Raw genomic sequence first — 21,634 nt, 5'->3', positions numbered from 1 at the left:
CCCCCTAGCTAACTTTGATGAAGCTGGAAGTCATGGTGGAGAGCCCACCTGGTAAAGAATTAATGGCAGTCTCTAAAAACTGAGGGTGGTCTCCCTCTAATAGCCAGCAAGAATTTGAGGTACTCAGGTCCACAGTCACAAAGAACTGATTCTACCAACAATTGCATGATCCTTCCCTGGTTGGGCTTTGAAACTTGGCCACAGCCCCAGATGACACTTGGATTACAGTCTTGTAAGGCCCTGAATCAGGGGACCCAGATGAGGTATATCTGCACTCCTGACCCTCAGAACATAACAGATTGTTTCCAGTCACTAAGTTTCTGGTTATTTTCTATGTAGCAATAGGAAACAAATACATTGGGGCACTTGGTGGGCCCAGTTGGTTAAGCATCTGCCTTCAGCTCAGGTCATGATCCTGGGGTCCTGGGATTGAGTCTTGCATCGGGCTCCCTGCTCAGTGGGGAGTTGGCTTCTCCCTCTCCCTCTGTCCCTGCTTGTGTGCTCTCTCTCTCTCTCTCTTGCTCTCTCACTCTGTCTCTCAAATAAATAAAATCTTTAAAAAGAAGAAAGAAGGAAAGAAAGAAAGAAAGAAAGAAAGAAAGAAAGAAAGAAAGAAAGAAAACAAATACACTGTATTAGCGTTCTCCAAAGAAACAGATCAATAAGATATAAAAGGAGAAGGAGAGAAAGAGAGACAGAGAGAAAGAGAGTAACAGAGACAGGGATTATAAAAATAAATAAATAAATAAAATAAAAAAAAGAGAGGGATTATAAGAGATAAGCCAGTTATAAGCAACTGGCGCATGCAATAGTCCGGATTCAGAAAGCCAGTAACACAGTCCCCGTCTGGGTCTGAATGCCTGAGAGCAGGAGGGCTCATAGTGTAAGTTCTAGTCTATCTGAGTCTGAGAGCAGAAGACTTGATATCCCAGCTCAAAGACAGTGAGGGATGGAGGGAGGGAGGCAGGGAGGGAGAGAGAGAGAGAGAGAGAGAGAGAATTCTTTTCTTACTCAGCCTTGTATTCTATTCAGGGTTTCAACAGATTTGATGAAGCTCATCTACTACAGGGAGGGCAATTTGCTTTACTTAGTCCAAGGATTCAAATGCTAATCTCATCCAGAAACATGTTCATAGACACTCCCAGAAGTAAAGTTTAGCCAAGTGTCTCGGCACCCCATGGCCTAGTCAAGTCGGCACACAAAATTAACAATTACATATACCTTTCTCTGATTTCTTTTTTTCCTTTTCTTCCCCTCATTGCCTGACATTATCCTCTGGGCAATGTAAACCTGCCATTTACCAAGTATTTGACCTTGATCCCCCATGAGAAAGATCCCTGGATCAGCCTAAACTTGAGTGTCCTTGTCTATATACGGGAATAACAATACCCCAGTGTCTTCCCAAGGGCTATGGAGGGTCTAAATGGGATAGTTTATGGAAAGCACTTGCCACAAAACCCCAAACCTGGAAAGTGGGAGCTTGCTTATTACTGTGGAGGAATCTGTTTGTAACCACACATTGAGTTTCACTTAGTAAAGATCTCTTTTTTTTAATAAATTTATTTTTATTGGTGTTCAATTTGCCAACATATAGAATAACACCCAGTGCTCATCCCATCAAGTGCCTCCCTCAGTGCCTGTCACCCAGTCACCCCCTCCCGCCGCCCACTTCCCTTTCTACCACCCCTTGTTCATTTCCCAGAGTTAGGAGTCTCTCATGAAAGATCTCTTTAGATTTGATTTTTTGCAAGTTTGCCTCATCTAGAGCTTTAGCAGTTGATGGGCAGAGGTCAGCCAGGAAGGTGTCAGCCAAAAGGCTGAGGTTCAGTGTCAACACCACACCATGGAAAGCACAGCTCAGGAACAGAAGGCTCAGCAGCTGGACAATGTCTGCAGGACTTGATGTGGGTCTTTGTTATCCCACAGAGAGGCATCTTGCACCTGTACGGCTGGATCTACCATAGTTTGTGCTCCAGGAGAGAGATCCTGCCTGCTGCCTCACTTTTTGTAGGGCAAGCAGGAGAATAGATTTGTTAGCCGGGGAGGAACAGACTGAACTGGAGTGTCAGCTGCTCAGGAAAGCTTCATACCCCAGAAGGGGGGTTGTTGAAAGTGGGCACAGCACTCATGAAAAGGAGGAGGTGGGGTCCACACAGTCAATCCCAGGAAGCTCAGAGTTGCTGTCAGGCCACCCAGAAAATAATCTTGCCTGCATGGACAGAAAGTAAAGCAATAATTTCCCATTGACAGTGAAACCCACCTCTACTTTAACACGTGAGTTCACATGAATATTAGCAGAGAGAAATGAGTCCAGAGGGGAGGGGCAGAGAGCAGCCACCTGGACCTTTCTTTTTTGCTGTTATTGTCTGATGGGTGAAAAAGAGTTGAGAATGTTGATTGTAGAATTCAGAGTTTGTGTCAAATTGCTGTATTCTGGGTCTTAGTCTATGTGGAAAATGAAATCTAATTGTTTTCAGATTTTCTTTCCTTAAAATATTGCTCCTTCCTGGGAATGCTCAAAAAGGAATGAGGCTAAAGTGTTTGGAGTGGAGATTTTGTAGCAGACATCCTTATTTGGTCTTTAATGTTTCTGCATTAGAAATAAATTGCCAGGAGAAAGAAAATGAGATGAGTATCCCAAAATTCATGTGTGTGAGTTGAAATCTTAATTCTTGAATTTCTTTGCTTGGGTTTTCCACCCACAAAGTCACCTACCCATTCATCCCTCCCTGCTTCTGTGGAAGTCTCCGTAAATGTTTGTAAGAACAAAATTCTCTTCACTCTTACATAAAAGAGAATCCAGTGAAATTTCAGCTTCAAGACAAGTTTTGGTTGATGGGAGGGGAATCTGATCTCTCATCAAGATTCTTTCAGTACCTCGGAGAGTGACAGAGCTCTCTTCCCAGGATTCTGGCCCAAACCACAGGCTCCAGCTCACAGTGTAATTATTTCCCAGGGTGGAATTGTGAAACAGGCAGGGAAGGAAGGAAATCTGAGTTCCTGGATGTCAATCACAGAAGGAATTATTGCTGCTATTATCGAGATCTACTAGGTATGCATTTTATTTCCCATGCTTACAAATTAACGAAGGCTAAAAGATATATTTGATAACATCATTTCTCTGCCCACAACTCTTGAGTGGCTTCCCACGTCATTCAGAGGAAAAGTAAAAGTTCTGACAAGCCCTTGCATAAATCCCCTACTTGTCTGGTTCCAGCCTTTCCATCCTTTCCTTGATCGCTCCACTGTACAAATTTTAAGATTCTTACTACTCATTCTCAGCAACACCTTCCGTGACAACCGTATCTGAAATCACACTGACACTCCTACCCCTCCACCCTCCTCCCTGTTCCTGCTGTTTGTCCTTATCATTTATCACCATCTAACAAAACTATCATCTTGTTTTCCCCAACTCCCCTCCCACTTCAATAGAAGATCCATAAGAGCAGGAATTTGGTTTGTTTTCTTAATGATTACATTCCCATTGCCTAGAACACTCTCCCTGAAATGTACTAGGTACTCAATAAATATTTGTCAAGTGAATGAATCTATAAATGATTAAGCAAATAAACAATACTAAAAGGACAGTGGTACCAGCCTTATTTCACAGATGTTGAAACTTGGGCTCAGAAAGATTCTAGAAGCTTGGGCAAGGTTGTGCAACTGAGTAATGCTGGCACTGGGATCCAAGCAGCTCCATGTGGCCCAGGGGTCTGTGGCATCCTGCCTGCCCAGTCCTGCTTCATGTACACCTTCTCCACATCAGCATCCTCCCCCCAGGTGCCCATGGACCTCAAGAGTTGTTTTCCTTCACCTTCAAAAAAATCTCTCCAAATGAAAAATGAAACTTAAACAGGTTAAGGTGCAGTTGACCAAAACTAACTAACAATGTTACTCATCCCTTGGGATATGTGCCTTCTGAGGGCTTCCAAAGCCTTGCCTGAGGCAGCTGGCTCTAACAGTAAGATTCAGACCTCCATCAATACCCCCAGGTGACAAGGGAAAGGGCAAAGCGTCATTAACATCTTGTGACCAGCTCACCTGCACTTTCCATCGTTTAAGGCCATTCTCCATGCAGCCTTGGGAGCATACTGCCTGAGCAGAAACTGGTGTCCAGGATTGCATATAGTCCCCTGGCCACTTGGTTTCTACACTGGTTTGGGATTCGCTTCCTCAAGGTTGACATGATTAGCCTTTGGTCACCTCTCTAATGACACTGTCCAAACAGGACTTGGAAGTACTTTTCATCTTAAACACTTATTCCTAAAACCCTAGCAAGAGGTACAATTCTGCATCAGAAAGTAAACTTCCCCACTGCCAGCTTTTACTCTGCTATGTTTTTTAGAGTGCCACTACTTTTTCATAGGCCTTTTTCCCCCTGAGGTTAGAATGATATTTTAGATCCAGAAATGGGAAAAGAATTTTTCCAATTATGTTTTTAGTGTTTTATTACTCCAACCAATTCATATAAATGCAAATAGAAAATCAGGAAGATTCCTTTGCAACAATAAACTCTTCCCTACACAAGATGCCCAATCAACACCACACTTAACATGAGCATATTAATGCAGTAACTATTTTTCAACTTTGCAGGAGTAAATAACACCTATTGGGCTAGCTAATTAGCCTCCCTACCTATAATGCCAGGCAGATTTAAAAAAAAAAAACCAAACTAGATTCCTTGACAGTCTACTGCTCAATTTTCCAGTTTATTGGAAGCTCTTTGTATCTCACCCATTAGGCCTCATGGTGCTACAGAGCCTTTCAGCAGGCAGGACTTTACTAACAGATAAACCCCTTCATTGCATTTCCAGATGCTCTGAAAGAAGTTCAGTCATAGAAGGTAGGGAGGGTGGAGCTACCACTGACCAGCTGTTTAGATTTCTAAAATTGTCCCCAGAGGAACAAAGGTCAGGATCATGGGGATAGAAAGCAAAAGGACATGAGGGTCTCTAGTCCATTTTAAAGTGCATGAGGAAAAAATAAATAAATAAATAAATAAAAAATAAAATAAATAAAGTGCATGAGGACTTTTTCACCTCATCTGTGCCTATACACATAGATTGAAGTGGAAAACACAATGATTTTCTCAGTCAGAACACCCTTTAGTGTGTGCAACACACACATGCAGAATCAGACATGCATGTACACATTTATTAAAGTTAGACCTTTGAAGAAATAACACGTCAACCAATGTATTATCCTTTTAAAAGAAGTAATGTCAGGAGGCACCTAGGTGGCTCAGTTAGTTAAGCATCCAACTCTTGATCTCAGCTCAGGTCTTGATCTCAGGGTCATGGGTTCAAGCCCCATACTGGGCTCCACCCTGGGCATGGAGCCTACTTAAAAAAGAAGAGGAAGAAGAAGAAGGAGGAGGAGGGGGAAGGGGAGGGGGAGGAGGAGGAGAAATGTCAGGAGTTTCAGTGGAAGGAGAGTCCAGGTCTTTCCTGGAGAGGGAAGGAGTGGTCTGTTCATCAGCACAGTTTGGGGGAACTGGCTCACAAAGGACTTTCCCACCCCACAGGGCAACCAACAGTCTCTCTGTTGCAATTATTGTTACTAGCAGGGTTTCTATGTTTTAAGGTAAAAGGAAATAACAAACTTCCAAGGCAAAACAAAAATCCATGTCCAAGTATATTTGTTGGAAAGAACAGCAAGCGTTACTCCCAGAGGGTGCAGGTGATGTTTGTTTCTGGTATCAATCAATCGATTAAGGAAAATACTGTGGTAGCATGAACCTTAACTTTGGTTAATCTCACAAGACTCTCTTTGAAACTAAAAAAGCACATCCTAAAAGAATTGGCCCTGCTGAGTTATCTCAGAAAGTCATATTTAAAAGAAAAAGAAATCAGAATTATGATATTACGGTATTACAGGCAGGAAAGTAATCATACCATTGTCATTACAGTAAAAATGCTCATACTTTCTAGCCAATTTAAGATCAAAGCAAATGTGTCCATCCTTAGCCAGGGAAGTTGCTAACTGATCACATAAATAGTTTATTCTCTTGCAGGGGAAGTTTGAGGCAGGTTTACATTTTTTTAAACTCAATTTACTCCGTACTAGCTCAGAGAGAAATGATATTTAAGAATTGAGAGCACACCAATACTTAATGATAAAGATATAACTGACTTTTAGCACATTAGTCACACTCTACAAAGTTTGAAATTAATTCCCAGAGTCCTTTGCACACTTATTCATGATTTTGCTCTTCGAAAGGAAGTTTTTTTCATCCCTGTGCCAACTCCATTGCGAAAGGACCTTTTCATAAGCGTCTTCTTGAAAATTGGCTTTAGAAAATCTAGTCCCTCGCTTCTGTCCATCCTGGTTGGGCAGGTGTTCAGCAGGATGAGAAAATAATCAGATTTTCCAGACACCTGGCAATTCAGATGGGGGACGAGGGAGAGAATACAACTTTAGGGTTAAAAACTTATTTCAATAGTAACAATTTTCAAAACCTTAAGGCTATAAGTTCAATGTCTCTAACCTTTCAAGGGGGAAATTTTACGAGAACACGACATATGCTTTATCTAAATACAAAATATTATTCAGAGCTATCTACTCTCCTGTCTAATTTTTATGCTACTTATGTAAACGCTATTATTCGGGATTTGCATCATACACCATACATAGTTATCTTGTTGCTATTACTTTATAAAGAATCTTTCAAGTGGCACTAATTAGTCCTGGGAAGTTTTTAAAAATTTACTAAGAAAAAACAACCCATGATAACCAAGCTTCAGGTTTCAGTTGGAAACACTTTTTCTTCTGGGATTTGTCGTGGGCCATTTACCAAGATTCTCCACAAAGCTATCTTGCTTCTTGAACAATAGCATCTTCATCTTTTGACTTTGGTTCAGTTCCTCATCAGTGGTTTAAAGGCCCAGATAGTGGAGGGGGTACTTAGTCTTGAAAGAAGCACATGTCTGGAATCTTAAGAGCTCGATCTGGCCATCTAGAATGTGCAGTTCAATCCCGTACTTTCCAGATGAAGAAACCAAGTAAAGAGCAGAGGGGCATGTCCCAAGAAATGGGCCTGACACAGATATCAAGTAAGAATTTTCAGCACTTGTCCTATGTCCCCTCCTCTGTGGTTTCAGAGGAAGTATAATGCTGATGAGTTACAATTCCAAGTTTCATCAATAAATGGACCAAAGATTTATCAATGATCTTTGTGGTAAATCCTTAATGTGTATCATCTCATTTTATCCTCTCAGAAAGCTCTATGGATGAAGTGATATTATCATTTCCTCAGTTTTAAATTGAGAAATTAAATGGCTTGTAGATTAAGAAGGGATTTGAGTGGAAGCACCTGACTCCAATCCATTTCTCAACACATGAGAGCAGTAAGAGGAAAAGGAGGCTGACAGGTCTTAATTGGAAAGAAACATATTACAAAGTAAAAAAAAAATTACACATTTTCCTTTCCTGGGGCAGGAACACAGGCGTGGTTTCAGGTTACTTTGGAAGTTGAAAGGGGGACAAAATGAAAAAAAAAAATGTTCTCTAGAATGCTTCACCCATGCCTGGATAGGTTACTGAAGGTTCCAGTAATCAGAGCACCCAGGTAAATCATTCCCGCTGGCCTCTGGAAAAATCATGAGCCTTTTTTTTTTTTTTTTTTTTTTTTGGACCTGGGAACAGTCAGAGGGAATTTCAGAAATATTGGTCATGGAAAACCAATCAAAACTCTTATTTGAACGCCCACGATGTGTTTTTCCTTCTGTTAATGGAGGAAATCTAAGCATAATATAATGCCATCTATTTTAAATCCCCAGCAAGGAGGGCCTATGAGTCATTTCAGGAAGGGAAGCATTCCAGTTCTTTCCAGAAATACTCGTGAGGCCACCATTGTATTGCAAAAGAAATGCATCATTTCTGATTATAAGATCCTGGAAACATCCCTAAAAAGATACCGATGTACTTCGCTGATCACTGAAGGGAGTCCTTGCCAGAGCTGACTTGTAAACAGAATAATATGGTATGTTTGCCTAATTGATGTACTTTACGAAGTTAACAACAAATACTACAAGAGCCTATACATCGTTTGTCTGTGTAATTACTCACCTTAAACAGTCAAAATGATACCGTTGCTACATGATGGAGTTATAATGAGAATGAAATTGTCACATGCAAAAATAGAAATATGGAAAATGCATGGAAAGAAGAAACATTTCATTTATAGGTAAGCCGATTTGTAAGTACATTAGAAGAAAGTACATTCTTAATTAAAAAAAAAAAGAAGAAGAAGAAGAAGAAGCCGCATACAAATGCCTCTCTTTCAACAGAAATGTCATGAATAAACCTTCGGGAAAAGAACAGAAAGTAATTAGGAAGACACTTGAGAAAATATACCAATTTATGGGTTGTGACTCATCAACTTGATCAATATGGTTGATGTCTTATAGAATCAATGACTCAATTAGTGTTGAATGCTCATAGGACTAAATCAGGAAAAAAGAAGCTAACTTAAGTAAACAAGAAAAAGAAAAATGACAGATGCAAAGATTAGTAAGAAGACCAATAATATAAACAGCTAGATCATTATGTTTGGACATATATCTATTATTTAGGATTTGTGTAGCATCTCATTATCCAAAAAATAGTTTCATGAATTACATTGATTCAGTAATTGCAGTATGCCAGGTTAAGTCTCAGTGAATACAAAATGTTATCAGGGACCACAAATATTTTAAAATATTTTAAACAAAGTATTGACATTAAAACACCTGAAATATCATGTAAAAATAGCATCAAATATTCCAAAGAAAGATGTTCATTTTCTGAATATTCTGAACAGTTCAATGATTAACATTAGAATCTCAATCAATATTCTTGAATAAACACAGGAATTAATATTTTATGTGATATTTCATCAATATATGTCATTTTATCTATATTCTGTATTTGAAAAGTTAGCATTTTTTTAAAAAAATTGGTAAATTCACTATTTTAAAAAAGTGATCTATTGTATTTGTAATATGGTTTCAATGGTTAAATGTTCTTTGATCATGAATGCACATATGTGGAATAACTAAATTGTCATGGGCAAAACTATGCACATTTTACTTCAAAATGAATGCTTTTCCATGCAGGAGCCAACTTCTAAATATTTAAAAACAAATTTTAACAAGTCTAGCATTATTTTTGTCACATAAATGCTTCTCTTTACTAATTTTATGACTGCTTATATTTTTTTCATTGAAAGCTCTAATAATAGGAGAAATTACTCTCTGTCACATATTTCTTGAGATTATTTTGAACATAAACACATATAAGCCATCTAGTAAAACATCAAAAATACAGGCAAAACTCTTACCTTAGAAGATGAAACTGGATAACACCAGATCACATGCATTGTAGAACTCAGCAGAAGTAGAATGAGGCTGAATTTTAATGAGCTGTAGGGTAGGGGGAAAAAAAACCCCTAAGATTAGTTTCATTTAGGCAAGTATAAATAAAAAAATATGTAAATTCAACAGTTTTTTTTGTGGAAAAAGATAGTCTTTTACCTAATCATTTTGGATTTTCCAAAATCTCTGCAGATCAGTGGTTTTCTTGCCAAATTCCTCACACTTACTGTCAGATCCTCCTTGGGTGACCCTTTTATACCAGGAAAGTTCAGAAGTAAAAATGTCATCACGTCCCATCATATGTGACTAATTGGCTCTTTTTTTGTTCTTGTTAAGTTGGAAAAGGACAAAAACACACAGGCATTGTCATTGAGCCATCAAGGATTGACTTCATTTAAAGTTTGCCATTAAAAATGTCCTTCAGAAACATTGTCTTCTAAACTGCGTCATTGTGACATAGACAGCTAGAGGTCTCAAAAGAAACCACAAGCTTGTCCCACTTAGGGTTTAACACTTAAGAGGGATGGCATTATTTTGAATGTCCTAGCATCATGTTTCAGAAACTAACACAAAATCCTTACAAGAATAAAGAACATCTACCCTCACAATGGGCATGGATTGTTTTCCACAATGGATTCCCCTCCTTTAGGACTTCTGAGGTGAAAGCAGGGAAACAAATATCATGTCCCTTTGTCACTGGTCACTCCAATAAAAGAAGAGCACTACATTTACCCCTTTCCTTGTGTATACCCAGAGTCCAGGCCCTGAGCTCTGGAAGAGCTGCCTACCTTAGCCTCCATTTTCTCTCCAGGGCATAGAATTTCTCTGGGAAGCCTTCTCTGTCCTTGCAAACCAATGGGCATCCACATTAATAAATTGATTCAGAAGCGCTAAGTGTGAACAGATGTTGCTGAGGCTTACAATGGAGAAATACATCAAGGGAGGTGCTTTCTGCTTGGATAACTAGTGTTTCTGAGATGGAGCCAACATTTTTTGAATACAAAGCAACCAAGGGAAATCCTTGCTTCCTCAAGATCAGCACCTTTTGGAGGACAAAGCTGCCCTGTGTCTGGGACATTTGCTACCTATTTGTCAGTGCTACGTCCCCTTCTTTAGGGAACTGATGCTCAGTATGATTCTCACGTAGTTGTTGATCATATATAGTGACCCCTTGCCTACCACAAGGAAAAGCAGGTGATCCAGATTCTCAAGAGAACAAAGATCACAGGGATTAGTGCCAAGTTGAGGACCTGGGCATATAATCCAACAAATTTATCAGTCTTTTGGGGGGATATCACATGAAGGTTGGGAGATAAAGAGTTTTAAGAACACCCAAAACTGAACATACACATTTCCTTTTGTTGTCTTTTTAAACCCAGCTAAAATAAACACATAAGAACAAAAAGAATGGAAGAGAAGATGATTGCGAGTGTTTTGTTGAGAGATGAGCAATTGTCTAAGTAGATCTGAGAAAAATTCTTATCAAGATAGCTTAGTAACAGATCCTCAACAGTCTTAAGTATTCATGGAACCAGTTGCTTTTGGATGTGATGAAGGTGCACTAGTAAGAAGAGATCAGCTAGAAGTTTGAGACTCAATTCAATTCCACATCACCTCTCCACTTCCCATGTCTAGACAACTTCTGCTCCAGCAGAGGACTATAGATCTATTTTATGTAAATGGTAAAACAGAATGTTTCCTGACTGAGGGAATCAGGTCTAGTGGTGTTACAGGGTTACTTGTCTGAAACCAAAGGTTGAACAAGTACTATAATCAGTGCTGAGACCCATGTGGTCTTATCCTTGGCACAGCTCCCACACACTGTTAGGTCTTTACCCTCAGGACAAGTGAATGGAAGACCTTCTCTGGATAATCTTCCCAGCTCAAGATGAAAAACCTAGAGATACAGACATTAGGGTTCCCTCATAAAAGCAGCCCAGCCAAGTGAAATCCACTGAAGTCCAGGGCTGACAATGCCCACTAACACACACACTGAATTTATGGACATTTTATCGCCTCACTCTTAATATAAACAGACAACTCAAAAATGCAACTGAAATGAGTACAGGACATTTATAAAGGCAGAACTGATAAGAACAAAGAAAATTGGATAGAATTCCATAGCAACAGTGTTTTATCCTGAAAGATAGAAACCAACAAACATGAAGTAAAAATACTTGAAGGAAATAGGAGAGAATGCAAGAGAAGAAAACTTAAAAAAAACCCACTAATATTCCCCAGAGAAAAAAGGAAGATATTGTATCCGTAAAATAAGAAAAAAAAAAAAAGCTATAGAAAGCAAATCATTTAGAGGACAAAAAAGGAGCTCATGAAAATTAAAACTATAAAAACTCAGTAGAAGGATTGAAAGATAGAGTTGCATAAATCTCCCAGACATTAAAGAAAAAAGACAAGGAGAAAAATTAAGATAATTAAAAAATAGTACACACCCCCAGTAGTTTCAACATATAAATAATACGGATTCTAGAGAAAAAAATGAGAGGACAGGGAATCATCAATAAAGAAATAGAAGAACATTTTCCATAACAGAATATACTGACTTTTGGGAAGGAAGGGACTCAAGTGTCTGGCAGTATGGCTAAATTTGACCCATACTAGGATATATCATTATAAAATTTCAGCAAATTATCTCCTACAAGCTTCCAAATTGCCTACAAAGATTCAGACACCAGAAGCACTTTGGAATTCTCAAAAATAACACTGAGAGCTTGGAAAGAGAATAAAGCAATGCATTCAAAATTGCAAAGAAAAATGATCTCCAATCTAGAATTTATTCCCAACCAAACTATCCTTTAAGTGGACGACTATAATAAATATTTTCAGATATATAAGATCTCCAAATTATACTTCCCTCACACCCTTGGCCAGGAAGCACTTCAAGATATGCTCCACCAAAAATAAGCATATGCACCTCTAAGGAAGAAAATGTGAGAGATACATTAATGGGAGATCAATACAGGAAACAAGGAAGACAATTCCCAGGATGACAGTAAGAAGAGATCCCCAGTGAGATCTGCACACCAGGCCTGAAGGGTAAAAGAGTCCAGATTGGTATGTGTTAGATGATTCTGGGAGAGATTTCTTGTAAGAAAACGAAAGCCATAGAATATCTGCACATCTTGAGAGGAGAATTAGACAACAGGAGAATTTGGGGTTGACATGATGGCAAACCTATAGAAAACTAAGGAAAAAGGAAAAGAAAAGCAGAAGTACAGAAAAAGACATTTGTTCCAATTAAACAAAGTTATGTAAGAAGCAAAAGTAATCATAACTACTTGACTCAGCAGAGTATCATTTGCATAGTTATAGTAATATAATTATTGAACAATGATCTAACCAAGGAGTAATTTAACTAAATTGGGAGCTAGATGTTGGAAATAGTGGATTTCTATAGTGGGGTAAATTGTCTAATTTGTACAGAGAAAATTCATGCTATAATGTTGAAAAATAAAAAATCAAAACCGATCATATTATTGAGAGATAAATAGAAAGAAAATCAGCCAGAAAGTTTGAAAAGTGATGACTCCAAGAGAGGCAATGAAACAGGAGGTAAAAAGTGTTGTTTTCATAGAAGTGCTCCCTTAAGAGTTAGTCTATCCTTTAAATCAGATGCATGTGATAAAAGTAAAACTTAAAAAAATTATGTCATTATGGGCCAGATAAACCCGGAGATGCCAGAGAACATCTTTCCTACTACCTATAGAAAGATTGCCTGATAAGGAGCCTCATGTCCAAAGTCAGAGAAGATGAAGGGAGAGGGGGAAACCAAAAGAGAGAGAGAGAGAGAGACTGAGAGAGAGAGAGAGAGAGGTAGAGAGAGAGGGAGGGAGAGAGAGAAAGAGAGGGAAAGAGAGAAAGAGAGGGAAAGAGAGAAAGAGGGAAAGAGAGAAAGATCTGATGATATTGTTAAACTTCTGGATCTGTGCTTGAAACTAATTTCTCTCTTCTGACACCCCATTTACATAAGCCAAACCCCCCTTTTCACAGGAGTAATCACTTCACAAGGAAGTTTAGGTACCACACCCGAGGATGTGTTTATTTACTAAGTGCTCACTATACACTGTAGAACGCACAATCTTTTTCTGAATCAGTTCAGTAAGCCTTCATCACAATTCTAGGAAGGAGCTGTTACTGTTCACCCTCAGGTGAAGACCCCCTCTCCTTGACCGACCAGCACACACACACACACACACACACACACACACACACACTTGAAGTCTAATCTTCTGTGTCTTGGAAACAAGATGTTAACGAACTCTCTTGGTACCACTTCCCTATCCTATCACTTGGCAACTTTTATATGTCTTCATTCCCATCCCCAACCCCAGCTCATGGCCTGGTCCTTCTTGTAGACATGAGAGTGAGTTACCTGGTGGTCTCTTGTTCTCCTACTTTTTCAGGGAAGAGCACCCCTCCCTAATTTTAAGACCCACATTCCACTTTGTATCCTCAGAGATCCTGCAAGACAACTGTCTGAGACACATTTTACACTCACCTCAATGGCATCATTTGAATGCTTAACCATATACTGTCTTAAGCGGCTTTAAAATGTTTCTCCTCTTTTCCAGTGTTTGCTTTGTCGCCTGGGAACTGCTTGTGAGCTAGTATATTGCTGGTGCCTTTTTTGTTTGTTGAAATAGGTCCATATCACTCGGAAACAGCTCAGTATAGGAGATCCAGGGACATTATCAGATCTGAAACCCTGGAGTCCCTCAAGTTCTAATCTCAGTTAGAACAGATTCCCAAAGAAGTCTGAAGTCAACATGCTTTCCAGAAGTCCTTCTTGATAACTCAGGCCTATCCCAACTTCTCTGGGCCTTTCATGTAGAAGCAATTAGACCAGATGCTCTTGGCTAGACATCCATGAAATCCCAAGGAGATCCACAGATGGGCTTCAGAGCCCTTAATTCCTCTAAAATTATATGTTGATAATTGTGCTTCTGTGTATATGGACATTCTTCTGGGAAGAGGAAGGAGAGCTTTCATCACATTCTTGATTTCCTGAGATCCTTAGCCTATCCTCCTCCTCTACAGATAAGAATTACTGATTTAGACATAAATCTATAACAAGTCCAAATTATCTCACCACAGACAAAGTCAAACAGATGGTGGTTCTTCCTCCCTCTGCCATCTACCCTCTTGGCACTCATTTACTCATTTGTTTGGAAGGCTGGAACTGTAAGAGGACAAAGACTTACTAGTGAATGAGGCTGATGGGATATTCCTGATACATGCTTGATATGGTAGATTAAATCTTTGTTCGGACATATTTACTCCCTCCTTTCTCTCCTCTTTGTGGACAGAGTGCACTTCCCCACTCCTTGACTTTGCAATTGACTTAGAAGACATAGTACAACAAAAACGTGAAAAGCACTTGCGAGGCTGAGCTGGTCCTCCTGCACTTCTGTTGTTGCCCTGAGAAGAGCACACCGGTGTTGACCTGAGACTCTCAGAAGAAGATTAGAGATTCGTGTCGTAGAGCTGCCTGGACACACCTAGCCTATATCCTCTGGCCAGTGGTCAGCTGCAAACATGTGAAAAAACCTAGCCAAGGTCAGTAGAGGGGTCCAAGACAAGGAGCCTAGGTTAGCCACCCCAGCCTGCAGAAATGTGAGCAATACTAAATAATTATTGCTTTAAGTCAGTGCGTTTTGGGATGTTTTGTGATACAAACTACTTCAGGAGCTGTTCAGTAAACATTCATTGAAGGGAATAAAACACAAAAAGCCTTGAACATTGTATGAAAGAATCAGGATTCCTTCTCAAATCTAGCCCTGTAATTAGTCCTGGCATATTAGCCTTCCCTCCCCAACTCAAAGGATCATCTGACAGTACTACCATGATTGAGGGGTAGGGAACTGTCCTCCCACATTGACAAGTGGCCACAGAGCAGTCACCTCTCATAGACGATACTCAAAATTATAGAGTTGAACAGTTTTAAATCAATTGTTCAATCCCTGCATGTATCCACAGGAAAGATTTCTGCCTTCAAAAATAACTCACACTACAGGAATCAATCCCTCCAAACAATGTTTCATTTAAGAGGTGTTCAGTCTACCGTTTGTTTACTGGATATCCATATTCCGGTCACCTGCTCTGATCTAGGCCCAAGAGACACAAGAATGAACAAGACGACTCTGTCTCTTGTCTTCACTGAATTCTCAGCTAAAGTTCCATTAGCAGGATTTACGTTTGCATTTTGAGCTTATTAAAAAACAGGACCCAGACAGCAGGTAGGCAGACCCTGTGAGAGAGCAGGATTGGGGCTCAGGTCACGTAAACAGCTCTGACTTCTTTTTTTTTTTAATTTTATTTATTTATTTGAGGGGGGGCAGAGAGCGAGAGAAAGAGAGAGAAAATGAGTGGGGCAGGGGCTCAGGCAGAGGGAGAGATGGAGAATAAATCTCAGGCAGACTCTGTACTGAGTTCAGAGCCCAAGGTAGGGCTTGATCTCACAACCCTGAGATCATGACCTGAGTCGAAATCAAGAGTTGGATGCTTAGCTAACTGAGCCACCCAGACGCCCCAAAACTGCTCTGATGTCTGAGGCAGGGCCAAAGCTCCACCATCTCAACTTCCTTTCCAAACTATCAATGAAAGCCTGAATTCCTATGAACCAGAAGCAGAGCCTTTTGCTGCTTAATTAGAGTCTAGAATCAAAATGTTTGAATCCACAGCATCATCACCAAATTAAATCCACCCTAATCTGTAAATGTCTAGTGCAAGACTTTTCTTTCAACCTGGTTTTGATTGTAGGAAGGCAATAGAATGCCAAGCACTGAATGCCTGAATGGGGGTGGTGGCTTCCAGACATGTAACGGGGCCCAAGGGGGAAATGAGACGGGAGTCAGGAGTGCTGCCTGGCCCAGGAACTGGACCATTTCTTTCAGTGACCGGGCCTGTAGTCAGATGTCTGTGACGAATACTTATGGTTCAATTAGAACATGTGAAGACCCATTGTCCACACCTAAAGGGCAGGTTAGCACTCGACTCAGCCTTGGAATTTAATGGACTTCTCAGCGAAAGTTTACTTCCTATTTGTCACAAGGTAACTGTCTTAGGGACACCCATGCCCTTCTCACAAATGTCCTTGTGACATCAGCGTGAAAGCCAGAGACAGAAAGAACAAATTCTTTTTGACTTTTGCTTCTCCTTGGTCACCCCTAAAGTTGGATGACACTTTCTGAATCATGCCTCAGAAGTTCAGGCTCATCAAGTCAGACAGATCTGGATCTGAAAAGATGAAAGAAGGCCTCTTCTTCTATAATTTCCAGAGTTTCCTGTTATAACCCCCGGAAACTTCCCACAAGCACCAGCGTTTTTGCTACTGGGTTTAGCTCCTTGCTAAGCCAAGGATGTGAATTGAATTGTGTCCAAATGATGTTAAGGAGACACATCACAAGTTGGAAAGGCCTGTCAGCTTGATATAATTCTGCGTTTGAGTGTCTTTAAAAAAATTCTACAATTGATTCCATTGTTCATGCTTTAGGACACGCATTGAGGCTTGCATCTTTCGGAATATGTAAAAAAAAAAATCAATGTACGTTTACTGCTTCTTAATTCATATGACTGTTACACCCTCCGAAAGTGTAATTAGAACATAGAACGTGACTGAGTGTGTTTTCTGGTTTTATATTAGAGTAGGAAAAACAAAGGCTTGCATAGGGCTTAGGTTAATTTATTGAAATAAATCGTTGCTCCAAGTCATGGTTATAGTTTTCATATATGCATTCAGAGTGGACCCAGTGCTTAAAAATCCATGTTCTATGGAAATAAAAGGCAAAGAAAATCTGGCAGGTGATGGTGGAATGTAAAGAGCACAAGCAACTCTTCTTGTTTGTTTAGAGCCTGGTTTTGTTGCATTGACACTATTAACGTCTCGGGCTGACGGTCCCTCGGGTGTTGGAAGCTGTGTTTGGTAGGCCTCTACTCAATAGATAGCAATAGCACCACCACCCTCCCTGTGACCATGGAAAATGTCTCTAGGTACTACCAAGTGTCCTGGGGGAGCAGGCCTCTTTCACCCGGTCGAGAACCACTGTTAAGAAATAAATAAGCTCTAGGCTCGGTCTTCTGTTGGGGGCAGACATTTGGGGCAGGTATACATCCTACGATAAAGGTATCAGAGGTAATTGGCAGCATATTTTTCTTCCTCGGTGCTGCACGACATAGTGGTATATCTCCTCATTGAGAGGGTCTTGGATTCAATGAGATAGTTCTTTTTAGAAACCATCCAAAACAGTCTTTGAGGTAAATGACATATTTTACATGTTGATTTAAATAATTAGTAATAAAATATGCTACTAGGGTGGGGTTTTTTCCCACTAACATATGTTCTTGGTCACAAACCTCTGCACATGGTTCTATTTTCCTTACACCCTGATTTTATTTTAATGATACTCTGATTTTTTTTTAAGAAGGCAGATGTTATATTAGACATCGGTTCCCTATATCATGAATGGCATTTTATTTAATAAACCCATTAATCACTGATGTGCTCTTTGCAGGATACTACTTAGGTACCCGATGAATAGCAGCCGGAATTGGCCTTTCTAAGGAATGACCGTGAGAGTGAAAAATCCTGTTATGAAGCGCCGGGCTCTGGCAGAGGCTGGGCAGCCTCCTGAAAGCATCTCAGGGAATGTTCTTTGCAGCCGGTCAACGTTTCATTTACGGATTCGTCAAAGAATCAGTAGGGCGCACTACATGCCGGGCCCGTGTGAGGCTCTGGAGTGCAGCGATAAGAGAATACCACAAAGGAGTCGATGAAGAGAGAAATGGGAACTCCAAAGTCCAGATGGGGGGGGGCGGGGGAGGGTAAAGGCACCTGCCAGAGCTCAGTCCTGATGAGGAGTTAGGGACAGAACTGCGCGTGCCCCAGCAGGACACAGGAGGAACCACAGTCACCTGAGGGCCCACCAGGGGCTCAGGCTGGCAGCTGCAGAGACCCAGGTCGGAAGGTGGAGCAGGATCCCTGTTGCTGGGATCCGTCCCAGCTGGATGGGTGGGGTGGTGAGCCACCAGGGGTGATCTATCTCACCAGCTCAAGTAGCCACTCAGAAATGCAGTGTCTCCAGAGTGCCACTGCCCCCAAGCCCAGCCGCTGCCTGCCCCCTTCCTGCCCCAGAGACCCCTCAACCGCGTGAGGCTTCCAGTCTGTGTTCTTGCCACATCCTCACTAGCCACCACCCACTGGGGGTTCTTCTCCCCACTGAGCAGCTCAGAGCCCACCCTCCATCCTCCAAAGTACACCCCTAGAAGTGCTCCTCTTCCCCTCTAACAAACACGACTGGCAAAAATACAACCTTTGCAAACCCAAATGACTCCATCTGTGAACCTCACTCAGGTTATGACCAAAGGAAAATCCGACAATAGTGTGTCCCGGTCTCAGGCCAAAATCCATGACCACAAATCCCCAGTGGCCTCCACTTTGTCCGATGAGAACGAATTACCTGGTAAGTAGACCCATCTTCTCAATATATCAAAGGAGGGTTTTGTACCCTTTCCCCTAACCCTCTTATGGCCCCGTTGTACCCACCCTTCCACCCACCAAACCTCACACGCAAAGCTCATGACTTTGCCTCTTACATCGTTGAGAAAGCTGACACAATGAGTCAGGCACTTTGTCATCTTCTCACCATGAAACCTGTCAACCCACTCATGTCTGTTCCCATGTACAGTCCCTGCCTGGTTGCTGTGGGTGAAAGTCCTCTGCTCCCATGAGAGGCCAAGCCCCTCAACTCCCAAGGACTTTGCATCCACAGTTACCTCCCCTTCTCCCTTGTGTTCTCTCTCTCTCTCTTTCTCTCTCTGCCTGTCTGTCTCAGAGATTACTACCATCAGCTTACAAACATGTTATTACAATTTTATAATAAAATAAATCTGAATGTTTTTTATTATTTATTTCTTTTAAAGATTTTATTTATTTATTCATGAGAGAGAGAGAGGCAGAGACACAGACAGAGGGAGAAGCAGGCTCTAGGCTCTATGCAGGGAGCCTGATGTGGGACTCCACCCCAGGACTCCAGGATCATGCCCTGAGCCGAAGGCAGACGCTCAACTGCTGAGCCACCTGGGTGTCCCAATCTGAATGTTTTTTTAAAATAGCCCACCTAAGTCCCTCTACCTATTGCAGGCTTGTACCTTCACCATGACTTTTTCTGTTAAAGTCACCAAAGATCTTTTCAAACATGTGGTCACCCCCTGACCCAATGTCACCTGATCTCTCAGCCACACTGGACACAGATTATCAACCTCTTTCCTTCTTGAAATGCTTTCTCCTCTCACCATCCATGATGCCACACTCTCCTGGTTTGTTCATCCACCGCTGATTACTCCTTTACTGCTTCTTTCCAGCTCTTCCTCCTCTCGTTAGACTTTGAATGTTCCAAGTGCCCAGGCTCCATCCTGGATGCCTTTCTCATATTTCTACACAATGTCCCTCAACAGCCTTGTAGAGTCCTGATGTTTGCCTCTGACCTCCAGTTTGTGTCTCCTTCTCTTACACTCCCTAAGGTGCCGTATGTACATAGCCAACGTGCTTGATGCAGCCTGCAAAGAGCCTCCTGCCTGGTTTCACCACTGCCACTATTTACTCCCTAAAATCTTTGACATACAGTAGTCAGACTGATCGGTAACAACGCCTAATGATGTAAATTGAACACTGCAGTGTCTTCCATCACGCTGAGAATGAAGGCCGAGCTCCTGCCCCTACCCTAAATGCCACACTCAGCCGGTGCTGGCCTCTCAAGGGGGCTGGAGATTAAGAGGCGTGGATTTACGATAGTCACAAAGACTTGCAAGTGCTGTTTGCAGTTAGTGCTCAAACCCAGATGCAGTCCCACACGGTGAGGAACTGACCTGGCCCAAATGTCAACCATGTCTCACCATGAGATCCCACCTCACCCCAGTGAGAATGGGGAAAATTAACAAGACAGGAAACCACAAATGTTGGAGAGGATGTGGAGAAAGGGGAACCCTCTTGCACTGTTGGTGGGAATGTGAACTGGTGCAGCCACTCTGGGAACTGTGTGGAGGTTCCTCAAAGAGTTAAACATAGATCTGCCCTACGACCCGGCAATTGCACTGCTGGGGATTTACCCCAAAGATACAGATGCAGTGAAAAACCGGGACACCTGCACCCCGATGTTCACAGCAGCAATGTCCACAACAGCCACACTGTGGAAGGAGCCTCAGTGCCCATCGAAAGATGATGGATCAAGAAGCTGTGGTCTATGTATACGATGGAATATTCCTCAGCCATTAGAAACGACAAATACCCACCATTTGCTTCGACATGGATGGAACTGGAGGGCATTATGCTGAGCGAAGTAAGTCAATCGGAAATGGACAAACATTATATGGTTTCACTCATACGGGGAATATAAAAAATAGTGAAAGGGAACAAAGGGGAAAGGAGAGAAAATGAGTGGGAAATATCAGAGAGGGAGACACAACATGAGAGACTCCTAACTCTGGGAAACGAACAAGGGGTGGTGGAAGGGGAGGTGGGCGGGGGGTGGGGGTGACAGGGTGATGGGCACTGAGGGGGGCACTTGACGGGATGAGCACTGGGTGTTATAGTATATGTTGGCAAATCGACTCCATAATATATATATATACATATATATATGTACAGAAAAAAAAGAAAAAAGAGAAACAATGCACACAATCTGCCCTCAGCCCACCCCCAGACTCACTTACCCTCTCCTCCTCACCATACTGTCCATCTCTCGTTCCCTTGAACTTGGAATGCCGTTCTCTACCTGGGGTGTAATCTCCTCTGGTTCTACATGCTTGGCTCTACCTGCATTAGACTTGGTCTAGGGATCCCTGGGTGGCGCAGCGGTTTGGCGCCTGCCTTTGGCCCAGGGCGCGATCCTGGAGTCCCGGGATCGAATCCCACATCGGGCTCCCGGTGCATGGGGCTTGCTTCTCCCTCTGCCTGTGTCTCTGCCTCTCTCTCTCTGTGTGTGACTATCATAAATAAATAAAAAATTAAAAAAAAAGACTTGGTCTAAATGTCACTTCCCACAAAACCCCAGGGAAGCCTCTACTACATCACCATGGCCATCTGATGCCTTTGTTTCTTTGTTTGCTTTTTGGACTCTGCCCCAAACCCACCAGGAACGGGGAGTTTACTATCTTCTTCACTTCTTCGCTATCCACACAGAGAATAGTAAGGACTCAATAATTATTTGTTGAATGCATGAACAAATGAATGAATGAAGAAATAAAGAAAATGAGCCACTGAAGTCCAA

The 21,634-nt window shown here is 41.5% G+C and overlaps 1 protein-coding gene across 1 annotated transcript; it reads right to left on the bottom strand.

The window, feature by feature from the left end:
• Positions 1-5,621: 5,621 nt before the first annotated feature.
• On the bottom strand, positions 5,622-9,642 carry NPS (neuropeptide S). The gene is made up of 3 exons (XM_025467760.3): positions 9,513-9,642; positions 9,320-9,401; positions 5,622-6,377 (listed from the first exon to the last, which is right to left on the bottom strand). Exons 1-3 carry the CDS (start codon positions 9,638-9,640, stop codon positions 6,198-6,200), a joined length of 390 nt encoding a protein of 129 aa, XP_025323545.1. The 5' UTR covers positions 9,641-9,642; the 3' UTR covers positions 5,622-6,197.
• Between the last annotated feature and the right edge of the window lie 11,992 nt (positions 9,643-21,634).

The sequence above is a fragment of the Canis lupus genome, chromosome 28, assembly GCF_003254725.2.
Source record: "Canis lupus dingo isolate Sandy chromosome 28, ASM325472v2, whole genome shotgun sequence".
In the NCBI taxonomy this organism is placed as follows: Eukaryota; Metazoa; Chordata; class Mammalia; order Carnivora; family Canidae; genus Canis; species Canis lupus.
Note: the sequence above shows the minus strand (reverse complement) of the source record. Positions and strands in the feature narration are given on the sequence as shown.